At 35.1% G+C, this 16,862-nt stretch overlaps 1 protein-coding gene across 19 annotated transcripts in view; it reads right to left on the bottom strand.

Annotated features, from left to right (window-relative positions):
- ROBO2 (roundabout guidance receptor 2) overlaps positions 1–16,862 on the bottom strand; it is a 1,723,333-nt gene that overhangs the window by 140,373 nt on the left and 1,566,098 nt on the right. For all 19 annotated transcript variants that reach the window (XM_043593855.1, XM_043593853.1, XM_043593859.1 and 16 more), the window contains one exon: positions 3,860–3,987. In XM_043593855.1, the coding sequence (XP_043449790.1) occupies positions 3,860–3,987 (128 nt within the window). The remainder of the gene's footprint in view (positions 1–3,859; positions 3,988–16,862) is intronic.

The raw sequence follows: 16,862 nt of genomic DNA, 5'->3' as shown, positions 1-16,862 counted from the left end.
ACTGCTGCTTCAACAAATTATTATTATTTTTTTATTATACCATAACTTTCAATCACTAACATCATTAGTAATAGGCTGGCCCTGTTATTAATGCACAGCAATTGTAAGAGACACACATGGGCTTAATAATACTTTCTTTACAAAGAATAATGCCAAATAAATTTAGATAGTAAACCACTTTATATAAAAGCAATGGAAAAATATAAAAAATATATGGTGCCATTATTCCAATGAAGAAGAAATATATTTAGTAGCATTTGAACTTTTATGAACTCTTACATTCAAAATATAAACTTTAGTGACAAACAAGTGTCTCACCCACATCCTAGTGGATAGTTCTAGTGCATATATAATGTGACTCTAGAATTTAACATAGTTTTGTCTTGATGATGTCTCATTGGACATGATGAGATGGATATAGTCATTGAAACCATATTTATAGGCATTCATTAACTCAACCAATACGCCATGATTCTAGCTTTGTGCATTTTCTGAAACAATATGGTGCTGCCTATTTAGGAGATGCATGCCTTATATTATTATTTATTATTAAAAGGGGGATTAAGATAATACAAAGAAGAGCAAAGCAATTATAGCAGCAGGATGAAAATTCTAGCTCAGTGAAGCTCTAATGTGTCCTACAGTCTATGATGTGTTCCCATAGCAAGAGGAAGAAAAGAAGAACGTTGCCCAATGCACAATTTCTTTCCAATCTTGGGGGGAGGTGCACAAAAAAAAATAACAACCAAGAACAAGATATCAGACGAAATCATAAAGTTGTGCCTCGTTCGAAATATATATCTCTTAATTTATCAACATCCAGTAGGAAAAGAACTTTGTCTTTTCATTTTTAATTTGCATTTTCAGGTGTCACCTGAGGCTAAATCTCAAACACAATGTTTCATTTAGAAACGAAAAGGCATTTTGAGTCTATGATAATAAAGAGAGAAAAAGAAGAAACCATGGTAAAAAATCAGGTTTAAAAAAATAAAATATATTTCTCTTTCACCTAGTCTAGGGTAATTCAAAAAGGAAAAAGTTTTATTGCCCTAGAAGCAAGACAGTTTTTCCAGTGAAGTCTTGATCTATGCAAAGCCAATTTCAGCAATTGAAATGGGGAAAAATGTTTACAAATATGCAGTTTGTGTTAACACATTCTGGAGCCATTTAAACAAGCTCTCTTAGATCATGAATTATTTGATTAGAATATAAATGCTAGGAGGCTGGTTGTTGTTTAGCATTACTTCTTTCTAATTTTATGTTCCTCAAGTCAGCAAAGGGAGCCACTTGCTGTTAAATTTAATTTTATAGTCTATTTTCACCTTATTTTGAAGTGGAAAACAACTGAGTAAATCTGTGTTCCAGATTTTGACTACAAAAGTCCTTTTCTTTTTCCCCAATTGAATATCATGATAAAATTTTAGCAGAAACATCCCAATTAAACTTCTTGTTTTTGTTACATAGCAACATTTTATCTTGAAAAAAACCCCAGCAGGTGGATGTTTTCAAAATCAGCAAATTAAACTAAACTGTGTCCCTGCATTAAATGGATGAAAATGGATGTGGCCTCTTGGGTCGGTTGACCCTGTTCTAATAAAACAATCCAGGGAAGGGCTAACCATTTCATGTACGTGCATAGAAAAATGAGCACAGAAAAAAATTAAGTCATAGATAATATGCGTTTTCTCCTGTTAACCTCTTAGCATGAGAAGTTCCAACTGCTTTTCCTAATGGTAAAAAATATTTTTAAACAATATTTTACTCCACATTCTATTGTCTTATGGAGATTTTTTTTCTTTAACCCTGTTGCTGAGGTTCATTCAGTCTTAGATGAGTAATAAATACATACCACACAGATTAAACTCTCTAATCCATCTACAGGACACAGATTAGGGGAGAGACCATTTAAGGTTTGCTGATTTAAAAAAAATCCTATTAAAAACAAAAAAACTCTATTAGTTTTTTAAGTTAGCTCTAAACATCCATGCGAGAGGAGCATGCTTTGTTAAATGAAATGTTAAACCTGAAACTTTCAACAAATTACGAAAACAATTAGCTGGGAAATATTTTAAAGCAAACAGACCACTTCATGTCTCATTCAGCCAAGCATTCAAGGATAAAAAGAACTGCTGCTTCTACAAACAAACAACTCCTCACATTTTCTCACCATTTATGTTTAGTCAGCAAATATATATTTTTTTTTTAATATGGAACATTTCTTGTGGGGTTGTTTATTTTTTTCCCCCACTCACTTAAGAAACAACAAATAAATAAGCTTTGGGGGAAATTTGGTCAAGTGATTGTTTTCCCAAAGGACTAGCACACAAATCTATATTAATATAGAATCACCTACAGGGAATGTAGATTAGATATAGTAAAGTGGCTTACAAAGACTATCAGATTTTGATAATATATAATCAGTGTATATATTTGATTGTTATATGATCATAGCTTTTTATGATCTGTTAACTAATGAGGAATGGAAATGTTTTTAAACAACTAGCTTGCCAATTTTGTCTAAATCTGTTCTGTATCTAAGTTCACGCTAGAATGTCTGGATGGGAGGAAAAAATGGATTCAGTGGGATAAAAATGGAGCAATTGGAAAGTATGGAAATCATCAATATTTTCCATGTCATTCAAAGTGCATGTCTCCTAATAGTTACCTGAAGGAAGTTAAGTTTTGGGTTCTGTTTGTTTGCTTGTTTGTCTTGTAGTGGTTTGATGCTGAAATCATGGGTCAGCAAAAATCATTTTTGGTCCAGATGGAGGACCAACATGAGAATCCCTGACACATTTCTCACCAAGCCAAATTCCTCCAAACCTTTTCACCCGTCTGTGAAAACTTCTGGGAGTACAGCTACACAAGGTAGGAGGTGTGCCTAAACAGGATGAGATATAACTGAGTCTCTCAGTTATAGGGTGCGAGCATGCAGCTGACCTGATAAAGGATGAGAAGAGAAGCCATCAGTTGGGGTGGTGGGAGAAAGGTGGAAAGAGATCAGAGGACGTGCTTGCCTATCGCTGTTTGAAATCCCGTGAGTGTAAATGATGTGGTGGGTGATGTCTCTTTGGCAAGAGTAAGTGTAGATGTCCACATGGTACCACTTGGTAGCTGGGACTATATAATGTACTCATGTGAGTCAACAGGCACCACCAGGAAGACAGTTGATTCATTCTACCTCACTGTAGGGTTAAGTACTGCTTTCTTTCACTACTAACCAATTCCAGGGAGTCTATAAATGAATATTATTCCCATGAATGAAAAAGTGCATGACACTTTTCCCAGAAAGTGAAAGTTGTTACAGGAGCCACACTATTTCAGTTATTCAAGGCCAATGAACTTCACAAATCACTCTCTCAATCAGATTTTCTCAATGCGGTAGCTCATTTGTATCCATTTTCCACCCTGCAAGCAGTACCAGTTTTATTGTTTTTAATTGCTTCTTGGATGCTGAAATAAAACGAATTTCAAAGTAGTACTCTACTAGTATAAACCCGACAAACTAGTAAACAGAAAACAGAGTACCTTTGAAACTGTAACACTTAAAAGCAGTAAATACTTCAAGGCGGTGGGACCACGAAGACTAGTATAAATCTTTTCTACTCTTAAGATTTACTTTTAAACCATATTAACTATTATTCATTAAATTAAAAAATCGCTTCAAATAATCATCCCTTTGAACCAAATTTGAAAGTAATTTTATTTCAATTAATAATAGAAAGGACACAAAATCTATACATTTTAGTAAAAAACAATAGAAAAGTATCAGCTATTATTTTGACTGGGAGTTCACTTACCAATTTAACCAAATATTAGTCTGCTGATTCAATTGTATTTCCCATCTTATGTTTCTTACCTCGGACTGTGAGAGAAGCAGAGGCTTCCACTTTTCCAACCCGATTCTCAGCAATACACATATAGGTGCCTTCATCTGTACTCATGGCCTTTTTAATTCTCAGAGTATAATCATCTTTGATGTCATACCTGTGTAGAATACGAATTGGTCTTATTAAATAACATTCCAGCTATATTAAGATAACACTGTTTTCATCTTCATTTCTTCTCTTTTGTGACTGTATTTCTTTTTTTTTTTTCAACGTTTTTATTTATTTTTGGGACAGAGAGAGACAGAGCATGAACGGGGGAGGGGCAGAGAGAGAGGGAGACACAGAATCGGAAACAGGCTCCAGGCTCTGAGCCATCAGCCCAGAGCCCGACGCGGGGCTCGAACTCGCGGACCGCGAGATCGTGACCTGGCTGAAGTCGGACGCTTAACCGACTGCGCCACCCAGGCGCCCCTGTATTTCAACTAAAACAAAACACATGTACACATACACATGTAATATGCCACCACAAAGTGTAATTGCTTAGATTTAAGGTTTTACTAATAAGATCATTAAGTTCATATGTGACCTCTTGCGGTTTGATTATCAATGATCGATACTTTATATACATATACATCTCTCACTGCATCAAAACTATAAAAGGCATTAAAAGCACTTTGAACTTTTCCGTGGTAGTTCTTAGATAATAAGGAAATAGTGTATATTTCGGTTTCTCAGTGAGTTGTATCATTTTGTAAATTATGCTGCATTTAAATATCGGATTTAATTTAGAGGCATCTTGAATATAAAGCTAAAATATATTAAAAAAGGCATTTTTTCTCTTATTTGTTGGCCAATTGACACAAACACCTGGTTGAAAGAATTAAGAAGGAGCCGGGTTTTTTTTTTTAATTAGTAATATTAACTCTTAAAATATCAACATGCCCTGGAGTGGTTTTGGAAATGCACATCCTCAGCTCTTTCACACATATTTATTTGCTTACTTCTATTTTTTTTAAGTTTATTTATTTATTTATTTATTAAAAAATTTTTTTTTAACGTTTATTTATTTTTGAGACAGAGAGAGACAGAGCATGAACAGGGGAGGGGCAGAGAGAGAGGGAGACACAGAATCTGAAACAGGCTCCAGGCTCTGAGCCATCAGCCCAGAGCCCGAAGCGGGGCTCGAACTCACGGACCGTGAGATCGTGACCTGGCTGAAGTCGGACGCTTAACCGACTACGCCACCCAGGCGCCCCAAGAATTATAAAATTTTAATATGAATCTGTTGAAATGCTTTCATAAGAATATGCTTATTAGATTCTAAGAGTTTATGATTACATAAGAAGAACAAAGCTATTATCATCCTTTTCATATCTGATCTTTCCTCTTGATTTTCACTGATGGCCTTTGTTATTTCACTCACACAATTTTGCAATAGCTTTTGACTGATCACATTGATTTTCTTCCTCACATATATCACGCAGATAAAGCTGTATTTTAAAAATATTACCTTAATTGGTTCTGTCTGCTCACAACTAGCTGTGATTTCCTATTGCTTTCAGGACAAAACAAACTTTTTAGGCTTGCATTGAAGATGAGTATAATCAGATTTCTTCTACTTCTGGCTTTAGCTAAAAGAATAATAGCTTATGTTCATTGCAATGTAAGACCTAATAATAGCTCTGTTTTATAGAGCTTTGCGTGACAAAAAGCAATGTCTATGAAAGAGTCTTGCCAACTAAACGTAGCTATCCGTGATCCTCTATCATCCAATAATGATGGTTACTTTATTGTCAGCATGTTTTCATTTAAACTTCTGCTGAGTTACAATGTCATAAGTTGTTAGGAAAGCTTTATCAAAGTCTTGTTTGAAGCTTTCCATCTCTATACTAGAAAACTGTAATTACTCTCTCCTTGAAACCTACTGCTATACAATCATTCTGCACTTGCTTACTTTTTGTATTTGTTTATTTTGATGAAGGCAGAGATCCTGTCTGCTTCACCCATTGCTATATCCTCAGCCCCTAACACAGAGCTTTTAACATCCAGTAGCATAACCGAGTAGTTTAGAGGACAGTCTCAGGAGCCAAAGGCCAGAGTTCTAATCCAGGAGTCTACTTCCTCCTATGCTGGTAAAAGTGGACAAGATACTTAAATTCCCTGGGCCTCATTTTCTTCATTAGCAAAATGGTGCTGACAATAACAACTACCTCATGGAGTAGAAGTGAACTTTGAAGGAGACGTTACACATAAAATGCATAAAACTAGGATACAGAAAGCACAATACACATTATCTATTTTTATTACATCTTATTTTTTATTATTTTTATTATTTTATTTTTATCTATTTTTATCTATTTTATTACTTTATTTATTTTTAGTTTTATTACACCTGAACCTAGTAGGAGTTCAGGAAATATTGGCTGATTACATGATGAATATCTCATTTCTTACTGATATAAGGGTCAACCAAATCTAAATGATTGCAAGGCTGCAAATTTGCCACATTTGTCTAGTAGGGTTTTCTTATGAGCTACATTTACAGTTTAGGAGGACAAGTCTTGGGCTAAAATGCATACAAGAGTAACAGTGCATGTAAACTTTCTTTGCTTAACTTTGCCAATTAAAAACATGAAAAAAAAATTTTATGATGGCTTCAGAAAAGGTGCTGGTGATGTATTTAATCTATTTAATGTCTAATAAAAATAATCCTTCCTACAGTTAGCCTATTTATGCGTGACATGCTAAGCTCTCGGATACAAGGATTGAATAAAAATGTAGTAGAACAGATCAACAAAACCAGGAGCTGGTTCTTTGAAAGAATTAACAACATTGATAACCCCCTACCCAGATTTATCAAAAAGAAAAAGGAAAGGACCCAAATAAATAAAATCAAGAATGAAAGAGAAGAGATCACAACCAACACTGCAGAAATACAAACAATAATAAGAGAATATTATGAGCAATTATATGCCAATAAAATGGGCAATCTGGAAGAAATGGACAAATTCCTAGAAACATATACACTACCAAAACTGGAACAGGAAGAAATAGAAAATTTGAACAGACCTATAACCAGTAAAGAAATTGAATCAGTAATCAAAAATCTCCCAACAAACAAGAGTCCAAGGCCGGATGGCTTTCCAGGGTAATTCTACCAACATTTCAAGAAGACGTAACACTTATCCTTTTGAAGCTGTTCCAAAAAATAGAAATGGAAGGAACACTTCCAAACTCATTCTAGGAGGCCAGCATTACCTTGATTTCAAAACCAGACAGAGACCCCACTAAAAAGGAGAACTATAGACCAATTTCCCTGATGAACATGGATGCAAAAATCTTCAACAAGATACTAGACAACCAGATCCAACAATACATTAAAAGAATCATTTACCATGATCAGGTAGGATTTATTCCTGGGATACAGGACTGGTTAAATATTCACAAATCAACCAACATGATACATCACATTAATAAAAGAAAGGATAAGAACCATATGATCCCCTCAACAGATGCAGGAAAATATTTAGCAGATATTTCTAATTCATCTCAAAACACTGAATTCTGCTTAGAGTTTTGTTACTGGCTCTTATTTAACTTAGTAAAGTCGCTTCACAGCACTCTGAATTTTTATCAAAAGCTAAAAGAGAGGAAGATAATCTTGAGTGTCTATAAAGGCCTCTCTGGATCAAACACACATGAAAACCATATTCTAAAAAAAATTTTTTTAATATTTATTCACTTTTGAGAGACAGAGCACGAGTGGGGGAGGGGCAGAGAGAGAGGGAGACACAGAATCCGAAGAAGGCTCCAGGCTCCGAGCTGTCAGCACAGAGCCTGACACGGGGCTTGAACTCACAGACTACGAGATCATGACCTGAGCCAAAGTCAGACACTCAACCAACTGAGTCACCCAGGTGCCCCAGTATTCTAAGTTTTATAAAAGGATACTTATATTATCCATGATATATGATTTGTCGTTGAGGAAAAAAAATAATGAATTGTATGTTGCCTCACAGTTCAAACAAACAAACAAAACACAAAAATACACATCCATTATTGCATAGCATACTCAGAATAATCCTCTGAACCAGAAATTGTCATTTTACAGATGAGGAAACTGACCCTTAGTCGAGTGAAATGATTTGCTCAACGTCATTTTACTAATAAGAGAAAAATCAGAATTCAAACCTTGAACACTGCCTCTCAACCTGGTGCTTTTTCCACTCCTTATGTACCCCTTTCCTACAGTAAAATACTTTGTTGAATTTTTAACTTAAGAGATATATGCCACAATATCTATATCACCTGGATAGAAATATAATTTCACATTCAGCAAACATAGTTATACCTTAAGGCAAATTTTACCTCACGTTAGATAAATTCATTATATAGGGAACAACATGGGGGAAAGAGTGACAGAGCGTTTTATATCTTGCTTTAATAAGAAAAAGTAATTAGGAGAGCCTGGGTGGCTCAGTCAGTTAAGCGTCTGACTTTGGCTCCGGTCATCTCCCAGTTCATGAGTTCTTGGCCTGCAGTGGGCTCTCTGCTGTCAGTGCAGAGCCTGCTTCAGATTTTCTGTCCCTCTCTCTCTGTCCCTTCCCTGCTCTTGGGCACATCCCCTATCTCTCAAAAATAAATAAATATTTTTTTTAAAAAGTGTTTAATTATAACTTACAGATTACATAATACTTGAACCCCAAATCAGAAAACACAGACTTGCTAAGATTTCTCACTTTTTTAAGGAGTGTTTAAGAAAGCCAAGAATAGTAGTGGGGATACTGTATCAGTGTTTTAGTATTTTTAATTGTTTTTTGTTTGTTTGTTTGTTTACCAAGGGTTCCTTCATCAGGGATCCAAGTAATTGTGCATTCTACTTAATAATTGTAATTTGGTCTCCATAAGAAAAATGAAAAATGAAATACACCTTAGAGGAATAAACTGAATTAATCTTAGCTACTAAGAAAAGAGACAACCTTTCAAAGATACCATGCTAGTATCAGAAAATAGTAAGTAAACTTTTTTTTTCTAACTATAGACAGGGTTTTAGTAACAGGCTGTAAAAGTCTGGATAAGGACAATGGTCTGGTGGTATGGAGATTCTTGTTAGAATATTTGCAGGATTCCAACTAGGTACAGACAGTACATGTATCCAGGTCACAGGTCCATTTGCAGTGAGATAATTAAGCTGGAGAAGAGAGAGGTTTTTGCATGATATTTTTTTTAAGATTATTTATTTTTAGAGAGAAAGAATGGATGGGGGAAGGTCAGAAAGAGAGGGAGAGAGAGAGAATCCCAAGTAGGCTCCACACTGTCCACATGGAGCCCAAAGCAGGGCTAAAATGTACAAACCGTAATATCAAGACCTGAGGCGCACTTGACCAAGTGAGCCACTTAGGTGCCCCAGGATAATTTTTAATTATAAAGTGCTTCCCTATATAAAGTGCTTCCTGGGTGGCTCAGTTGGTTAGGCATCCAACTTTGGCTCAGGTTATATCTCACGGTTCACAAGTTTGAACCCTAAATAGGGCTCTATGCTGACAGCTCAGAGCCTGAAGCCTGCTTCCGATTCTGTCTCCCTCTCTCTGTGTCCCTCTTCTGCTTGCTCTCTCTCTCCCTCAAAAATAAATAAACATTAAAAAAAATTAAAGTGTTTATTCATTGGAATTAGTAGATGCTCATTAAACACTGCCTCATTTCAATTTACCTTTGAAAATCATTGACATTTGAGAAAATTATAATAAAAATGTAATAATTTTAATTATTTTATTCAAGAAATCCTAACATTTAAGGAGACTTACATTTCTCCTACATGCCAGGTACTACCTCTAAGACTTCTCCAGCTAACACATATGTTTCCTCAGTCCCAAAGTTTGATATGCACACATTTCTGAGGGACATGCTGTCTTATGCCAATTAGAAATAACTGCTAACTACACTAGTCTTTCTGGGTCCCATCACACAAAACCAGCAAACCAACCATAAAAACAACAACAAAACAGATTTGAACACTCTCTGATATCTTGGGGTGCTCAGAGTCTTTAAATTCTCATTTTTCACTGGATCTTTGCCTTAGAGAAGGTTGTGAATATTACCAGCATTATGGATTTATTTAAAAGTATTTTGAATATATATAAAATGTCTGAATCTTTCCATCAAGAGAAACTTTAAAAAGCTCCCCTTCTGCAACCATCCATCAACATTTGAATCCTGTGTGCCACAATCTACCAACCAGTCTTCCAACTTATTCCTATGATGAATGATCTCTTTCATTTTTGAACATCTCTATTAGATGATCTTCTATAAACGATAAAATAAAACACTTCTTCCAGAAGTTTCAAGTAATCCTATTACTTCCTGTGCCAATCAGAAAGTGCACTCTCTCTCCTGCTTGAAGCCATCTGAATTATTTCATTTTTAGGTCATATATTTGTAACAACAACTGTATAATGTGCAGCAGATATATAATCTAAGGGCTTTAAGAAGAATGAAGAGCATCAATACAAATTCATTGGTTGATATACCTAAATATGATTATTTCATTCTACCTAAATATGGCTTCTCATTCAGTCACTCAGAATAAAACCAATTTCTATAATATTCAATGTTTTAGATAATCGATTCCTTACCTATCTGTCAAGGCTAATGTTCACCCTCTTCTAACCACATGACCTTTCTTTTCCTTGTTTAAAATAACTACCTCGTTGCTGTCACAACTTAATGGAATGTCCTTCCCCCACATCTTCCATTGCCAGTCCTTCTTGACTTTCAAGATTACTTAGATATTCCCTCAAAGATGTCTTTCCTGCTCAAATAATGTGAAGTAGCTTTCTACCCATCAGTAATTTTTTTAAATGTTTATTTATTTATTTTAAGAGAGAGAGCAAGAGTGCAAGAAGGGGAGGGGCAGAGACATAGAGATAAAGATAGAGGGAGAGAGAGAGAGAGAGAGAGAGAGAGACAGAATCCTAGGCAGGCTCTACACCATTAGCCAAGAACCCGGTGCAGGGCTCATTATCACAAAACATGAGATCACAACTTGAGTTGAAATCAAGAGTTGGATGCTTAACCACCCGAGCCACCCAGGTGCCCCCCCACCACCAGTAACTTTAAAAGATTTTTTCTTTCTTTTTATTTTTTTTATTTCTTTTGTTACTTTTATTATTTTTTAAAGCACATAACTCTTTCAAGTTTTTAGCTTGTTTGTTGCCTTTCAAGAGCATGTATGTTCCATGAAAACAAGAACTGAATCCCTCTTGCTCCAAACTATTCACCTCCTGTCCTAAAAAATACCACCTGTGATCTTGGATGTGCTCAATGAAGGCTTATCGAATGAATGATGAACCACCCAACAGATGCTCAAAACTACTCTGTAGTTCTTTCTTAGCAGGGTTACTAGTAAAACAGAAAGATGAACTAATTTGAAATATATCAAGAAATATAGTAATGTTGTTAGGTTTATACATCAGCAGTTAGCTCTGAAATGTAGGCTAAATTGATATCAACATAATGCTATAAATTTAAGAACTCAAGATATATAATATATAAATGCTACTTTAGAAAGAGACAAACCTAAAATAAAGAAGATGGCAAATCTTGACCAGCAACTAGACATTTGGTTTACATGTTATCATCATAAATTTCCCTCTGTAAATTAAAAACATCAAAAAATAAGCTCTCTTCCTACAACAGAATAAATAAAGTGACTTTAGTAGAATATCTAATATAAATGTGAAGACTATGAGAAAACAGAGTTAAAGCTTTGTGTTTTGCTGAATGCTTTCAAATTTATTATGTCATTATTTTGGCAACTAGGGTGGTTTCTAATCACATGTCTTGTGAAAATAAAACAATGACAATAAAAATACATTTGCATAGTGTTCTCAAATATACTCTTTAATTTATCCTCATAAAAATTCTGGTAGGTAAGGAGGAAAAATATGATTTCCCCCACAAAACTTAGAGATATACAAAACTTAGAGATATAAAGTTCAACCTGACTGAAAGCAAACTATATAGCTTTTTAATAAATACACTTAAAAAATTTTTTTTTCAACGTTTATTTATTTTTGGGACAGAGAGAGACAGGGCATGAACGGGGGAGGGGCAGAGAGAGAGGGAGACACAGAATCGGAAACAGGCTCCAGGCTCTGAGCCATCAGCCCAGAGCCTGACGCGGGGCTTGAACTCACGGACTGCGAGATCGTGACCTGGCTGAAGTTGGACACCTAACCGACTGCGCCACCCAGGCGCCCCAATAAATACACTTATATAGGGGCATCTGGGTGGCTCAGTCAGTTTAGCTTCTGAGTTTGGAACAGGTCACGATCTAGCGGTTCATGGGTTCAAGCCCTGCGTCCGGCTCTGTGCTGGTAGCTCAGAGCCTGGAGCCTGGTTCAGATTCTATGTCTCCCTCTCTCTCTTCCCCTCCCCACTTGTTCTCTGCCTCTCAAAAATGAATAAACATTAAAAAAATAAATATGCTTTTATAAAATATAGTATAGCAGAATCTGGGATATAATGTTTAATTTTATTCCATATTTATCCCAAGAGGAATTGCAGACATGACAATCATAAAGGTGATGTACATGAATTTAAGCTCTTCACAAGTAAAAATGAAACTTAGAAGAATACTATTTCAGTAGAGAAAACCATGAAGAACATGAATCGGTAAACATAGAAATATTCAGTATACCGATATTAAGGGTGAACACTTGAAGCCTAAATTAAATACCTCTAGGTGAAGTGGGTGGGGGTACTAATTAATTATGTAATTAGAATAAAATACACAGAAATGAGTTATTCTAAGAAGCTAACAGATAATAAATTCTGAGACAGACTAAATAATTAAAAAATTGAGTGTAGTTTAATATCCTAAGTTTAAGATTAGAAAAACAGCACTTCGCTATCCAGAATGCTGAAATTCATTGGTAGCAAAGATTTAGACCGTATGTGAATTTAGAATCTAGATTTTTCATCAACTATATTACAGAGGTTAGAACTTCATACCAAGAGACAGCATCAAGATTCAATTTTTTAAAATAACATGATGTATAAATCTATAAAGAAAAATTAAAGTAAGCATGGGGGATACTACCAAAATAGCAGCTGCTACTATAAATTTTTCCTTAATGGGTTCAATAAATAAATGGTCAATGCCTCATGGTCTGGGTACATAAATTTATACTGGGTAATATAAATTCATAATTGCAATTTGGTTATTTGTGGGCTGAACTATGCACGAAAGCAAGGTGTGTGTGTGTGTGTGTTTGCCTCACAGATGTTTTTAAATTACTGCAATAATTGATATTGTTTAAAGTTTTGATATCTTCATATACAAGTTTGGATTTTCAAATCAAGGTCTATTTTACTTCAAAGTACACACCTTTTCTCCTTTATTACATTGCCAACCCAATGGGTCTAATACAGCGGTGCACCGCACAGCTGGGGACACTATTCCTCCCAACACCACTCAACCACTGTGGCAATTTCTCGTCTGAACCCTGAACGTACCCTGATGAGCCCAGGGGACTCAAGCACATCATGACCTTTAGCAATTTTTACAGTAAGAAGTATCTGAGGTCAGAGAAATGATAGACTTACAATGTGATCAAATTAACTCTTACTTGCAAAAACTTAAGAAATACAAGAACCGATTTTAAATAAACTGTATCCCCAAACACTTCAAAACCGAAAAAGAAATAAATATGTGGCTCATTCCTAATTTCGCATTTAGGCAATGTGAGGCAAAAATGACAAACTTCCTTTCCAAAGGCCACACATTGAGGCAATTATAATCAGAGAGAAAACTGTCATGACTATCTACTACTAGCCTCTGTTTTCTCTAATGGGTCATGATTTCTCTGAGATAATAAATTGCCTCCAAAAACTACATATATCACAAGCAATTGGATGTCAAATATTTCCACAGGTCCAATAAATGTGGCCTTATTTCTTGTATTTCTTTCTGGATAAGCTGGGATGTGCACAATAGTAATCTCATTGATGCTTTTCACTACTGCATTGGATAATTGGAGAAATAATCATTTTTCCCGACAAAGTAAATATTGACTGAGTAATACACAAAACTATGAAAACAACTCCTTACATTTAGAGAGATCTTTACAAAAGAGTTTAATACACGGTTTCACAACAATAAATGATTTAGAAAAAATTGCCTATTTCCAAACACCATTTTATAGAAGATTCTGAGATTGTTGTCTTGAGCTGTAAAGAGACTAGAATCAGTGTCCTCTGCAGCAAGTACATTTATTCTTCTAACATAGAGTGACACGCCCCTTCCATTTGACATGTGTGTTATTGCTGTGTGTGTGTGTGTGTGCGCGTGTGTGCACATTGGGCAGGTGTGCATTTCTGCACCAGTGATTTTATATCCAGAGTTTAAAAAGTTACAGAAAATAACTTTATTAATATTTTACTCGATATTTCTCTAAAACCACCTATAATCCTAGGAGCTTCATACATGTGTTTACTAATATACACACACTTTAAAATCATTCTTTAATTAAACAATCAAATGTACTTAAATTTTGCCTTGATTTGTTCTCCCTTTAAATAGTTGAGAATCAATTTTAAATAAGTAAAGCATACTTCGTATAAAAGAGATACTTTGTAAATATGGTACAATATATATGATCAACATGTAGGCGGTATTGTCTGACTTTAATTAAAACCAGGGGGGAAAGAATGAAATAGAGGGGCAAAAAAATACTAGTGAGGAAATCCTAATAGAAATTGGGTGATTTTGATTGTAAAAATCTGTCAGTCTCAGACTTACATAAATGCAGTCATTGTTGCCAGGTTTGATTAATGACAGTTGTACAATCATGTGCTGACAGTCCTCACCATAAAGATACCTTTTTTTTTTCTGATATGGAACACTGCTGAAAAATGCAACCCAATCAGATTTGGCCCCCGGACAACATGTGCTATCATCACTGTACCGTGAATTGAGATTGATTGGTAACCAGCTGTGACAAACTGGGAAAAGAAGCTCTGTTTTTTATGTTGTTTTTTTTCCCTCCAAATTAAAAAAAAAAAAAAAAAAGGAAACTGAATTGTGTCAAAACCATTACCATATGTTCAGCTAAATAATAAACAAAACAAAATAAATTTATTTTAATACTTAACACAACAGTATATGTGCGAGGCTCTGTTTATGCGTGATCTTATGTTTGATGATCAATCTTAAAAGTGTTTCAAAAGTGAAAGTGTTACTCATGTTCAAAAACCAGTACTATACTCTAAAATCACTTCTAAATGTAAAGGATCTCTTATTTCTTTCATGGATAGTGAGGAGATTGCCTATAGATCTAAGTTTACTTTGAAGATACCAAACAAAATTTTTGAGAACTGGCAACATTTTATACATAACCACATCGCATACATTTCTCATACTTTGCAATCCCTAATGCATTGTAACCTTCTAGGATAGGAACTTTTCCTGATGTTCTGACTTTTGTAAACACAATTCAGATAATTTAGGGACCTCCCCTTCCAAGCTTTCCACAGTGGCCTTAGAATTTAGGAGGAGAAAAGAACAAAAGAAAATACAACACAATTTCTATTACAAGGTGGAATTTTACCAGGTTCATTTCAGGCCTGTGTATCTCATTGCCTTGCTTGAATTATGTGAGGATTCTGCACGAATAAAACTTCCTGAATGGCTGTTCTCATTTCACAAGCACCTTTGTTTTTTTATGAGAGGAAATTTATTTTCTCAAGATCTTTACTTTTTGAAATCACCTACTACTTCTCGCTACGAGATGTCTGGCTCTAATTTTAGAACAAATGTTTTGAATTAGCACTTAACATTTTATGATGTATCTGCTTTATTAATCATTATGTTGGCCATTGGTAAAAATTATGAATTAAACCAGGAAACATCAAATGTCTAGGTAAGTAAATATGACTTTACTCACTAAAGGAGAGTTAAAAAAAAGTTTGTTTTCAATTTTCAAAATATTTGCACTCAATCCAAATAGCTGAAGATAACCCTACACCTTTTGGACTCTTGCAGAAAAGGAAGAAATGTCTACAATAAGGCCATTCCATAGTTCCATAATTCAATGCAAATTTAATTATGGAGACTTCATATAAAAATATCGCAAAGGCTATTGCCCTGCTTTCAAAAGAAGGATTTTTAGGGGCGCCTGGGTGGCGCAGTCAGTTAAGCGTCTGACTTCAGCCAGGTCACGATCTCGCGGTCCGTGAGTTCGAGCCCCGCGTCAGGCTCTGGGCTGATGGCTCAGAGCCTGGAGCCTGTTTCTGATTCTCTGCCCCTCCCCCGTTAATGCTCTGTCTCTCTCTGTCCCAAAAATAAATAAACGTTGAAAAAAAAATTTTTTTAAAAAAAGAAGGATTTTTAGGGTAACAGTTACTCGTGAATCTTTCAGAGTCATTCACTGATAATTAAAGACACACTTCTCAACTAACTGACAGCACTAGCATGGATTCCAGTGGACACGGAGATACAGCCATTTAGAACCCATGGTGATGCGTTTCACCTGCTCAAAAAAGCATATGTTAACAACTCACAACATTAAATTGAGGCACTCCTATATAAAACATACACTTTCTTGGAGAAATTTAAATCTTTTGCTCTGTTCAGGCTTGAAAGCAGAAAAAATAGAAAAAGTTGCTCAATTTTCCTAAAGCAATCTTTCTGCTCACAATTATCGCAACAAAATCCTTCCACAGACAACACTTGAAACTGTCATTGCAACTCATGTAAGCGTCTCTTGGCAACCTAAATCTCAGGTGATAATTTCATACTCTCTAATACTTAAGGTATATCCTGAAGTTAAGCTCTTAAATAACAATTGAAGTCTGGGAGCCAAAATGAGCCCAGTGGGTCATTATCATGCTGGCAAATGGATACCGAGTCAAGTTTTCTATACTTTACAGACAACTTGGGTCACATTCTCTTTTTTATCTATCATTATACTACTATTAATATCATCCTAATTATAATATATAATAATATATAATAACATACAATACATAATA

The sequence above is a fragment of the Prionailurus bengalensis genome, chromosome C2 (genome assembly GCF_016509475.1).
Source record: "Prionailurus bengalensis isolate Pbe53 chromosome C2, Fcat_Pben_1.1_paternal_pri, whole genome shotgun sequence".
NCBI classification, from domain to species: Eukaryota; Metazoa; Chordata; class Mammalia; order Carnivora; family Felidae; genus Prionailurus; species Prionailurus bengalensis.
Note: the sequence above shows the minus strand (reverse complement) of the source record. Positions and strands in the feature narration are given on the sequence as shown.